General features: G+C 42.1%; 1 protein-coding gene across 1 annotated transcript in view; it reads right to left on the bottom strand.

The window, feature by feature from the left end:
• Positions 1 to 12,022, bottom strand: part of ddb1 (damage-specific DNA binding protein 1) — a 49,722-nt gene that overhangs the window by 25,583 nt on the left and 12,117 nt on the right. The window contains exons 8-12 of the mRNA XM_060070553.1: positions 11,403 to 11,486; positions 11,118 to 11,234; positions 9,383 to 9,485; positions 3,509 to 3,584; positions 3,218 to 3,326 (exon numbers count right to left, since the gene is read on the bottom strand). Coding sequence (XP_059926536.1) covers positions 3,218 to 3,326; positions 3,509 to 3,584; positions 9,383 to 9,485; positions 11,118 to 11,234; positions 11,403 to 11,486 — 489 coding nt within the window. The remainder of the gene's footprint in view (positions 1 to 3,217; positions 3,327 to 3,508; positions 3,585 to 9,382; positions 9,486 to 11,117; positions 11,235 to 11,402; positions 11,487 to 12,022) is intronic.

The following is a 12,022-nucleotide window of genomic DNA, read 5'->3' as shown; positions in this document are numbered from 1 at the left end:
TCTGCGTCTTCCACCGGAATGGAAAAGTGCGCCCAGGCGGGCCGGATGAGAGCAAATACTTAACAACTCTCTCCGATCAGGTTATTTTCCAAAAGCCTAGAAAACTGCAGTTATTAAACACCTTTCTATTACAGCAGAGCCTAGATGCCTCTATCATTAACAACTACAGACAGGGCTCCAGAGTGTGAACAAAATATTTAAGGTTACACATTTTTCGCTATAAATATATGATGAAATAGTGGAGCAAAATGTTGTTTTAGGGGTAAATTACCGGCATAAGCCCTTTTATTTTGCTTAATGTTTAATTTTGTGATGCGACATATTTTTTTATATATAAAATAAAGTTACAGGTTTGACTGCCGTTCAGGACATTTTCACGAGTAGAAGGTTGTGAAAACATTGGTTACGGGCTGCCACCATTTTTCTTGTTTAAAAATCATTCACACTATATGAAAGTTATGGAGAGCATTAAAAAGGTGACCTTATAGCGTTAAAGGTGCTTGGTGCACCTAAAAAAAAAATTGGCGCACCAGTGCAACCAATGCAAAAAGTTAGTCTGACAGACCAATATCAAATCTACCCTTCATGAGTAAAATCATCGAGAAAGTTGTCCTTCAGCAACTTAATCACTTCCCTGCATCAACTGGCTGCTATGACATCTAAAGTTTTAAACGACATCCGCCTTAACACAAACTCTGGTAAAATCTCAATACTAATGCTACTAGACCTCAGTGCTGCATTCGACTGTAGAACATACAATACTTTGACAGATTAGAGAACTGTGTGGGGCTTTCAGGCATAGTCTTAAATTGGTTTAGGTCATACCTCCCAGATAGAAAATACTTTGTTTCCATTGGGAAATTTGCATCAGAACCAACCAACGTGAGTCCCACAAGTTTCAATCTTAGGACCCTCTTTATTCAACATCTAAATGCTTAAAATAACCCAAAACCTTCACTGTCCCTGAATACCTCAATCAAAGCCCGAAATCTAGGGGTTATCATGGATTCAGATTTACATTTCGACAGGGACATCAAATCAGTTACAAATTCTGCCTATTATCACCTTAAAACATAGCAAGACTTGGAGGGCTCATGTCCACCAGAAACATACAAAGATTTGTACAATAGTAGGCTTGTTTACTGCAATGGTCTCCTTACAGATCTCCCAAACAAAACTCTAAGGCAACTAATTATTAATTAATAAATTAATATTAATAAATAAAACAGGCATTTATTTGAGATAGTGGAGAAGATTTTGATTTATTTTTGTTCAGCTAGGCCCATTATCATTTGTTAGTCAAGGTTAAAAGAACGGTTAATCATAGTTTTCAATCAATGCTTTCCTAGTGCTTCTTTGTAGTAGTTCTTGGTGTTAGCCTGTGGGAAACAATACAAATGCTACCATGTCCAAACATGGCCCATCATACCATCTCTCTGCAAGCACCACTTTTGTTCAAAAAAGGATTTCTCTCTGCAGACCAAATTCATTTTAGAGAACAGATTTCCCGTGTGATTGAGACGTGGGTGGATGTGTTTGAAAAGAGTGATGGCTGCAGTGAAACAGTTACACACTGCAGGTTTTGAGAATTTGACAATGCTTAAATATGAGCACTGTGAGAACTCAGAATATTCATCCAAACCCTCCAACAAAATAATAATATCCGACAGCCATGTGTCAATCTGAGAAATTAACTATACTATTTATATTGAAGCTTTCTCTTATGTTTATCAGCCAATAACGATTTCAATAATTATTGTATGTTTACATGTTTTAATGTAACACACATGTTTTGTAAGAATAATATGTACCTGGATCAAATTGGTCTTAACTGATCTCAAATTCATCCTACAAACAAACAAAATAGAATTTGGACCTGAATTTCAGTAAAAAACTGTTCTGATGTGTTAAAATGCATGTCTTCTAGGGCTGTAACGATACACAAATTCACGATTCGGTTTGTATCACGATTTTTGACCCACGGTTCGATACATCCCACGATTCTTTTAAATTTAAAAAGCATTTTATTTAAACAACACTTAAATACCAATTATCTTAATGTAACATTTAATAACAAATAATTTGGAACACTGAACAGATTTGAACCGAAAGAATACTATTAAAGTATAGCTAAATTAATAAAGAAATAACCAAAGATTGCAGTTGGAGGATGCTTTTTGCTGGTAGGCATAATAGGGCCCTTTAACTGTTTGGTTGGTTTATTCAAATATCCTTATTAGCGCTTCTTATTAGGCTATGTAGCTTAAATAATGACATAATCAGGCCGTATAGAATGCAACATGTTTAATAGCCTAACTTTCAATAGATGAGGAAAAACATGAACGTCGCAATAACGAGGCATAGTGTTACGAGTAGCATATGTGTGTGCGGGAGAATGGCAGTGTGCGTATGCGTGTGTAAGTGACGTCAGCGAGTGAGTGGACGAGCGAGGAGAGCGAGCGGTAGCGCGTGTGTCTAGTGAAGAAGCGAATGAGTCCAGTAGAATAAAGTACCCATCCTGTCAATAATCGGTGGCCGCTTCATTCCGACCTATAAGCAGACAAACTGCCAGTCAAATCACACAAAACAATAGAGACAGGATCACACAGGCAATTTTTTTCGCGCTTGGCCCACTCTGGATAAATGTCGTTCATATCGCATATGAGGACTTCGACGGCTGTGGAGAAATGCAATCCTCCGTAGCCACGGAGAGCTGTGATCACAGAGAGGGCATCTCGTCAAATATTTACGGCATCGATAGGAGGGGGCGCTGTCAGCAGACTATTATTTAGACAAATTATTAGCAAATTTCAATCTGACAATTTGACCGAAGAGTTAGAAAGGGCATATCGCGCTTCTGCCTTCTCACACCGCGAGACAGGTTCGTGGCTTTGAGTATCGCGATTTTCGGTTTGATACGCGTATCGTTACAGCCCTAATGTCTTCAAGGGCATTCAAATGGTCCAATGTCCAGTCCAGCAAATGTAAGGGAAATGGACATTTCAGTTTTTTCAAATCATGCACGAGAGGTCAAAAGCATCAGTGGAATTATTATTCTAAAGTAAAGGCCTGGAAAATAGACAGGGACTCTTAACTGTTAAATTAATCATTATGAAGCAAGAATTGCTTGGTGGGCACATTAATTACACATAAGCAGTAGGATGTGGCAGCCTGTTCCTGTTCGTGTGCGCACGTGTGTGCGTGTGTGTGTACCTACCTGGATAAGCTGCTGATGTGCAACATTTCCACAGTAGAAGGTCTGCTGGTTGTCAACGAAGCCTGGAAGCTCTGTCTCCTCCACCTCCTCTCCGCTAAGCATCAGCACTCTGCAGCGTGTATGTGTATGTGCATGCACGTGTGTATGTATGCGTGTGTCCGTGTGTGTGTGCGTGGTAAGGAGCGGTAGAGGGGGGTGGAAAGAGGAAGCAGAAGATGAAGACTGATAAGATGGGAGCAATTTGTGGTTGTCAAGCACTTAACTGACAAACTTTGCTGAAGGAGGCCTCACCGAGTCTGTCCCACGAAAGACAGCACCAGCATATCGTCGGTGTCTCGGCCAGGCTCTGAGCGCAGCGGCCACAGACCTGTTTAGGAATGGAGAAGGGTGCATGAAATAAACGGACAGACAAGCAAAGCTGTTGAAAAGCACCCGAGTGAGTAAAGTGAGTAAAGCCAATCAGCGTTGACTCCCTGCAGTCCAGAGGGAACTACAGCATGGAGGAGAAGTGATCGTTGCCGTTTGCGGACTCCCGGAGCTCTATATCTACCGTATTTTCCGCACTATAAGGCGCACCGGAGTATAAGCCGTAGCAGCTAAATTGAATGATGTGTACATATATAAGCCGCACTGGACTATAAGCCGCAGGTGTTTTAATGTTTAATTACCATTAGGGCTGGCCCGAATGCCAGTTTTCAGGCGAATACTCGTTGGTTTTTCAGAGCGAATATTCAAATACTCGTTCCAGAAAAAAACACCATCAAAAACAACATTAATAATCCCTATATACTCCCTGGAACCGATTTTGACAGTATCTGCATATTTTGTTGAAGATTTAATAGCTTTTGAACGTTAATTAGTAGGCCTAAGTAGGTTGAAGTTCCTTAGTTTTTCGCCGTGAAACGAACAGCTGTTGTTCCGTTCCAAATCAACTGTCCTCTGCCATCTCAGCCCTTACGGGAGCTTTTCAATTCATCCTGGAACGTGCATCTTTTCAGGGAATTTGCACAATAAATCCATAACAAACACCAAATATTGATTGTCTTATGTGTCCATATTATATCCATTATATTGACCGGGTATTCCCAAGACGCTCACGCTCTGCAGCAAGCCAGTCACAGTTGATTGGTGCGGCGCTGTACAACAAACGTAAACAAACAACTAAGCTAAGGTTAGCATTTTGCTAAGTATTACATTTCCTCCCGAGATCCTTCTAATGTTGTGTTATAAAGTAAAGGGAAACAAGATATCTATTCTTCCTCCACCTCTCTCACTTCTCTGCTTGATGTTGCTGACGCTTAGTTTGCCTCCCTCGCTCTGGTAACGTCACATACGTGAAAAAAAAAACGAAGCTCCGAATACTGATTTAAGCTTCGAATACTAATTTCCCGAACGAGTATTCGAATATTCGAATAATTCGGGCCAGCCCTAATTACCATATGTAAGGGTTTGTGCACTGTAACCTGTAAAATCGATAGATTTAGGAGGTCCCCTAGTGGCCTTTAGCTGTAAAAATCCATAGATTAGCCGCACCGCTAAATAAGACGCAGAATCGAAAAAGGGGAAAAAAGGCGCGGTTTATAGTCTAAAAATTACGGTAAATAATATTATATTTATATAGGCTTCTATATAATATAAGATTATATGTAATATCACGGCCAAAAGCTGTGTGCGCCTCCAGATGATATTAGGAATTTAAGCCTGCGTCGGATACCCGACGCGTGACCCGCACCATTTGGATGAAACGGGTGAAAAATAATGTACTGTGTCAGGACGGACGCCTGAACAGCGCGGGTCGGTCTCGGGTTTCTGCAAATGTGAGAGAGTTCTCTGGTGCTGGATATGTTATTCAGGAGTGGAGGAGTCAACTAAAACCGTAAACAGTAGATGATGTGCTTTTTTTGCACATCAATCTAAAGCACCACGCCAAACACCAGGTAGTGCTATTCCCCGGCATTCCAATGTTTTCCTTCAGGTGTGGGTCGGACGTCGGTATGAATTTATAGCGTGTCTGGTAGGGTGCGGAATGAAATTTGCGGGTACGGGCGGGTGTGGATTTGCAAAATAAGACCCGTGTTTTGATTCTTGTCCATGGTGGAGAAGGAATTGGGGGAAGAAACGTTGGCTTTCACTCTCTGAAGTCCAGATATACCGCAACTTCAGATTGATGTGGAAGGACCAGAAACGTCGGAAGAACCCGACGCGGCCGTTTATTCATATCATCCAGAGGCGAACACAGCGTTCGCTCAACCTCTAATTGTAATTAAATCCATAGTAATAATGTGGAAGCCACAGTAGATAATGTAACAAATTTCTGAGCGCATAATATAATAACATTTTGCCTATAATTTTTCAACATATAACATTTGTTCAACCACAAATTACTCTTAAAGGGCAGGGCCAAGATTTAAATATTTTTTATCCATTCAGCGAACAAAAGGCAACAGGCTGATTATCATTTAGGGGGCCACTCAATGACATGCAGAAGCGTCATCAACAGATAATTTACATTTCCTACGGAGAAAATACTACCTCAGGGGTAGTATTATTCAGGAGATTTTCAGGGTACAAATGTTGTTCACACATACGGCCCATCAGGAGAATATCAGGACTTACACGTGCGTCTGAAAGCAGCTAGTGTGTGAGTATTTGATTACATTATAAAATCAATTTATGGTAACAGGGGTAATGGTTCAATGGAAAGTGTAGTATACTATAAATTAGGGCCCGACCGATATTGATTTTTGAGTGCCGATGGCGATTATTTTCAGAGAAAAATTACAATTACGATTTAAATCGGCCGATAAAACCCCCCCCCCCAAAAAAAAAAGGCTATAAAACGTAGTTTTTGATACCTTAAATATACTTTAAACACTTTTGACGAATATGTGAATTGAATGCAGAACCTTTGAGTGTTTTAGAATACATTTACAGTCAAAAATTAGTGTAATGTAAAATGTAAAATAAATAACTAACTCCCAATGTGCTGCGCTCGTGAGCAGTGACTAACACGTGCGTGCTGAGCAGTATGGTCTCACCGTTAGTCTACAGTATAACAAATTAACATGGCCTGGGACCTAAAGAAAAACAGGCACAACATGCTCAAACAACGCGTCTTGTGTACATTGGTGAGGTGAGCTCGCAGCTGCCTGAGCGAGCGTGCTTTCATGTTGTACGGTAAAATTCAATCTCCTCTTTTTTACTCCAGCTAAAGTTGTTAGTTAGCAAGGCGAGTAGGAGCGCAATCTGCAGGATACTAATCGCAATAACATTTATAAAAAAAATAAAATAAAAAAAAATCTGTTGTAATCTGCGTCTTTTTGGCCGATGCCGATTATTTTCAAAAAGGCTATAATCGGCCGATTAAATCGGCAGGCCGATAAATCGGTCGGGCCCTACTATAAATGCAAATTAATTATTAAATAGCTTTTAATGTTATTCAGGGCTGTAAACTACCGACTTGAGTAACTTTGGCAACAGGCCTGCTATTATAGTAGCAAGATATTATAGATTTCTATATATTATATCGTTTAACTATAAAGCTCCAGGTCTCCTGCTGGAGCTTTCGGAGTGTTCTAGAATATCGTATAGAACGCGGCCAAAAGCTGTGTGCGACGGATGATACTATGAATAAACGGCTGCGTCTCTGGTACTACATCATTGCTTCTTTAGTGCTCGTGTGAACTAACGGTCACACAGTAACATCAAAATCCATACCGTAGCGCAAATTCACACCGGTGTACTCTCTATACCGTTTATACTAGGGGTGTAACGGTACACGTATTTGTACCGAACCGTCACGGTACAGGCACTTCGGTGCGGTTACAGAGGTGTACCGCGGTTCGTAAATGTGGCGTACATAGCGTTAATATGGTGAATGTAAAGGCTTGTTTTGCAATACGGAATTTAAAACTTGAAGTCGGAGTTCCACCCGGACCGTTTAGCCAAAGTAATGTAGCGACCCTGGGACAGTTAAATAGTTTGTGTTATGTGTTGCATTATATTTCGTTGTCCGTTATGCCAGTTGTTCTATGTGCATGTATTGTAATGTTCTTCTTGTCAATCAGCGTGGGGGCTAATCATTAGGTCAGCTGGGGGAGGGCTTTGGAAGAACAGGAGGGTGGGGGCCTGCACGCGAGTGAGACCGTGTTGGGGGTTGCCGGGGTAACCGGGGTTTGTTTTGGGTCGGTTTTCTGCCGTTGGTTATGTCGTTACGGGTTTCAGTGACCTGGTTTTGGTTCATTAAAACTACCTTCAACTACTAATGACTCGACATCATTATGTCACCGGCGAGGTCACTACATTGGTGTCAGAAGTGAAACTATTATTTTTTTTTTTTTTCTCGGTCCTGCTGTTGTGCTCGGCGAGTCGGCTACTCCGACTCCGTAATCCCTTTCAGCAGCTCTCAGTCGGGCCGCCCGATCTATCTTATACAGTGTATATGATATAAGATCAGCAGCTCTCAGTCGGGATGTCGGATTGCGTCGACCAATAGGTCCATGGTTTCGACGCATAGTTAAAAATATAGGATGTGCACGTAAGCTACGGAGAGGGTCTCCGACAGGCTGTCCGGCTATGGATAGGGCTCCCTGTGTCTACTTACAGCACTTTAACATGCACACGCATTTGAAAAGGCGCCATCCAGGTGTTACTATCACCGTTGCTGTGAAAAAAAAAAGCGAGCTGTACAAACCCAGCTCACTGGGAATTCAGAAACGGAAATGCCATAACAAAGTTTATTGGTGTTTTCAGTGCTGCTTTTTTTTTTTTTTTTTTTATTCCCCTAACCGTACCGTATCGTACCGTACCGTGACTTAAAAACCGAGGTACGTACCGAACCGTGACTTTTGTGTACCGTTACACCCCTAGTTTATACCATACACCCCTAAGTCGCACCCACGGGCAATGATCTGTAATGTGCTTGTAGTTCTTAAGAGCCCCCCCCCCTTACACTTTCTGCTTTAAATTACGCAAAAATCATAATTTTACGTCATTTAAAGCAGGAATTGATAGAGGTAGATACGGATCTCTCCCATCTCAGGGGAAAATGATGGAATTAAAAAATATGACTGGGTATTTAACGATACAAAGCTTAATGCAAAAGTGTCCCTTTAATATTTATATTAATTGTGTTCTTTTTAAATCAATTACCCTTGCATTGATGTCGATTTTATGGCAAGGACAATATTTAATGTAACATTTAAAAAACAAATGTTTTACGAACTCTAACCTTGTCTGGACAGTTCATTATCGTTCACCCTCTTTGCTGAGACAAGCTAGCGAGCACAACTTAAATCTGGAGCTAGCTGTGGGTTTACCCACAAAATAAAGTAACACATGGGGGTATAATTTTGGTATGGGTATAATGATTTTAAGGAAGAGTTATTTTTTACTATGGTGAAAGACAAGTTTGTATGTCTTATTTGCGGGGAGACTGTTGCAACTGCCAAGCGTCACAATGTGGAACGACATTCCATTACCGGTCACAATAGCTTCCAGGCTAACTACCCACCTGGCAGTGCCCTACGGGCAGAAGAGGCCTGTGAGTCAAGTAGCCCTTCGTACGACCCAGTACCCTTGAAGTAGCTCTCGGGTTTAAAAAGGTTGGAGACCCCCGTTTTAATGCATTCCAATAAGCACCATTAGAGGCTGTTGGATTTAGACAGGTAGAACGGAGGTCATTGGCTGATGTATGGCTGCTGTTTAAAGGGGCTGTGGCTATGGACCTCTCGTTGGGACTATTGATGCATTAAGTGAATAATTGTTGCTCATCAAGTATTCCTTGGTAGTGGATGGCGGAGGCTTTCAGGACTGGTCAATAAACAGCTGAAGTTTAACAAGTGCCTGTTATTGAGACCCAGTGGCCACCGGTCACTCATTTTATATTTTGAATTACCGTGGCGAGAAGCCAGCCTAAGAACAACCCGTTTCGGACAGTGTAATGGGAGACAAATTTTGTGATGTTCCCAGGGTAAATCGTGTTTTTCTGGGATTTAAAATAAACGCCTGATCGTACTGTGGCAATTTTCCACTCTCGACGCAATCGTGCTTAACAATGCGAGGGACGATGCAGCTCGGCCATCTGGCTGACTTGCTTTATAATTAGCATTGATTGGCCACATCCTCCCTGCACAGGCCAATCCCAACATGTCCAAAAGGGCAAACCTTTGATTCCCGGCAGGTCAATGCTGGCGTGTTCGTGGATGCCAATCCCGTTGCGGATGATTCTGAGCGAGCCCTCCTTGAACGCACCCGAGCAGGTCACCAACTGAAAAGGGAGAGGGACAAGATGGAGAGGACCCTGAGAGAAGGCTCAGGATGGATCGATGGTCACATTTAAGACTTTACAATTAAATCCCTTTTACACGCATCCGTAGCAGACTTCAGAAAGACCCACTTTCAAAAAGACACCTTTGGAGTCACTCACTTTAACCTAAGACATCTTTGTGGCACCCCCGCCAAATTTGCAGCCCCTCCAAGACAGCTTTTGAAGACCTATAGCTTGATTATAGCACCAAGCCAGATGAAAAAAACAGTGCCTTTACAGGCTGACTTTACTATGCAGTGTTTCTCCCAGCAATGTATGGATAGGGCGGCCGCCTTAACAACAATAGGGCCCGGCCTTGACTACCAATGTATAAAAAAAAATACATATATACATTAGAAATGTACCTGTATGTCTAATGTACCTGCTAAGGTACATTAGAGCAGACTCCAGCGTGCTGTTTTAAACACATACACCGACGGAAGAGAACAAACAGAGCGTCTCCACAGGATTTTGTCGGACTAGCGCATTGGTGTGGAGCCGGCAGAGCATCTTCACAACAGAGGGTGCAACAGACAGTGAGGCGGAACCAAGCTTGTCTGAGCCGAGCAGCTTCCCTGGGGCTTGATCCCGAATCCTGTCAAGAGGCATCTCCTGTTCTAGACGCCACTTGACGTCGGCCTGGTTTACTCGTCAGATGCCTGACTGGGTGAAATCAAATACGTTTAGCCTTAGGAAAAATAAATTTGGGGTGTTTACTTCTTGAAGAAGCATAGTTATATAATTGCATTGGTCTGTAAATTTCTCCCCCAAAAAATATCATTAGGCAACAAATAAAAAAAGGCACATTTCTGCAATATTAACAAAAGGGATTGGATTAACCATAGCGGACAACTCAAAGAATATCCCTGATATACTCCAGACAGTTTTCAGCGTTGTGTAGCCCCTTGAGACCAACCTAATCTCTTGGGTTCACATTCTTTTACTTTCTGCAGAGCAGTTTGGCCTCTATTGCGTTGAAAAAGCCTTTTCCAGAAAGAAAGTCTGGCAAAAAAATTAAGAACAATGACGGCACCCAAGTTAAGTTTAGCAATCAAAATTATTTGAATCTGAAATAGACTAGAATAATAATGTTAAAATATTTCGAAAATGGGTTTTTCTTCTGATTTCAAAGATGTTTTTGCTTTACTGCCAATAGATTCGGCAAAAGTGAACACAGCACGAGCGTACCTCAGATTGGCTGAAGTTTTTTAAACAACAAAAGGTCAGGGCCATTTTTGAAAATCAATTGCTGCCCAGCCAAGGAAACTAAACGTGAATGGCCTGGTGAATGGATGGTCTCACGAGGCATTTGGTGCATGGACATAGTATAATATAGAAGTATGGTTAACGATGGTTGTACAAACAATAATTGTGCAAGCGCATGCCTTCATCAAATAACACCATCAGGAGGCAATGAAACTAGGATTCATCCAATATTGACACTTGTATGAAGGGAAAAATGATGATGCTGAAGGGATTTCCTCTGTCGTCCTGTCTGACACCGAGTTCTCGTGCACGTATCCAGAATGTTCTTTCGTTAAGGATGTCTCCTCGGGGCCAACAATGACATTCGATTGGTGAGCTTTTGTATACCTGGCCTTGGCCCTGCCGCTCCAAGTCCACAACGCACATGTCCACAATGGGCCCCAGGTTGGTGAAGGTCTCCATCACCCCCACGTAGGAACCCTGGTCGTTGCTGTCGACGTTCAGCTAGACAAGAGAATCAAAGAAACAGTGAGTCGATCTCTCTGACGAGCCCAAGGTTAGAGTACCAGCACAGGGCTGGGGTTGTGTCTTTTCCCCCCATTATGAAAGGCCATCATGCATTTCCATCGAACTAGCCCTGAATCGTTTCTGCCCCCTCTTAATACTGCCTACCTTCACTAGCTGGGAGTCCCCGAGTCTTGAGCCAACAAACACCACTCCGTTATCCAGGTAAGTCAGACACTCTGCGATGGACGTCTGTTGGCAAAATATAAATAATTTGTAAAGTGACAGAACATTCATCAGTGGACAATGATTAATTAGTATGAAATGCAATATTGTTCATTTTAATAAACATTGGCTATTCTTTACTTTGTGCCAGTAAAAGCAAGCAGATTTATTCATCACTAAGGGGCCATTGTTCGACCTGTGCCTTTATTAATGACGTGCACAGCTTTACCTATTCATCTCACGAGGAGGGAAATAGAGCCGTTGTGATTGGCCCTGCGGGGGTGGTTGGTGCACGGCTCGCCGCCCCCCACAGACTTTCCCTTATAATCTCCCTTTGTAACGATGTGCCCACCTTACTAGCTTGATAAATACTCATGCCTCAAGCTTGTTCCACAGAGCGGCATGATAACATATTTTACTGGGTCTTGGGTGACTAAACTCTGCATTCCAATGGTGCGGCAACAATTCCAATAATTTGATTCCAAGAAACCTATGGACTAAATAAGCTCCAGTTAAAAGCAAGGTAACTGCCCAAAGGAACCTGAAATGCATTGTATAGGGCT

This window comes from Gadus macrocephalus, chromosome 14 (genome assembly GCF_031168955.1).
Source record: "Gadus macrocephalus chromosome 14, ASM3116895v1".
Taxonomy (NCBI): Eukaryota; Metazoa; Chordata; class Actinopteri; order Gadiformes; family Gadidae; genus Gadus; species Gadus macrocephalus.
Note: the sequence above shows the minus strand (reverse complement) of the source record. Positions and strands in the feature narration are given on the sequence as shown.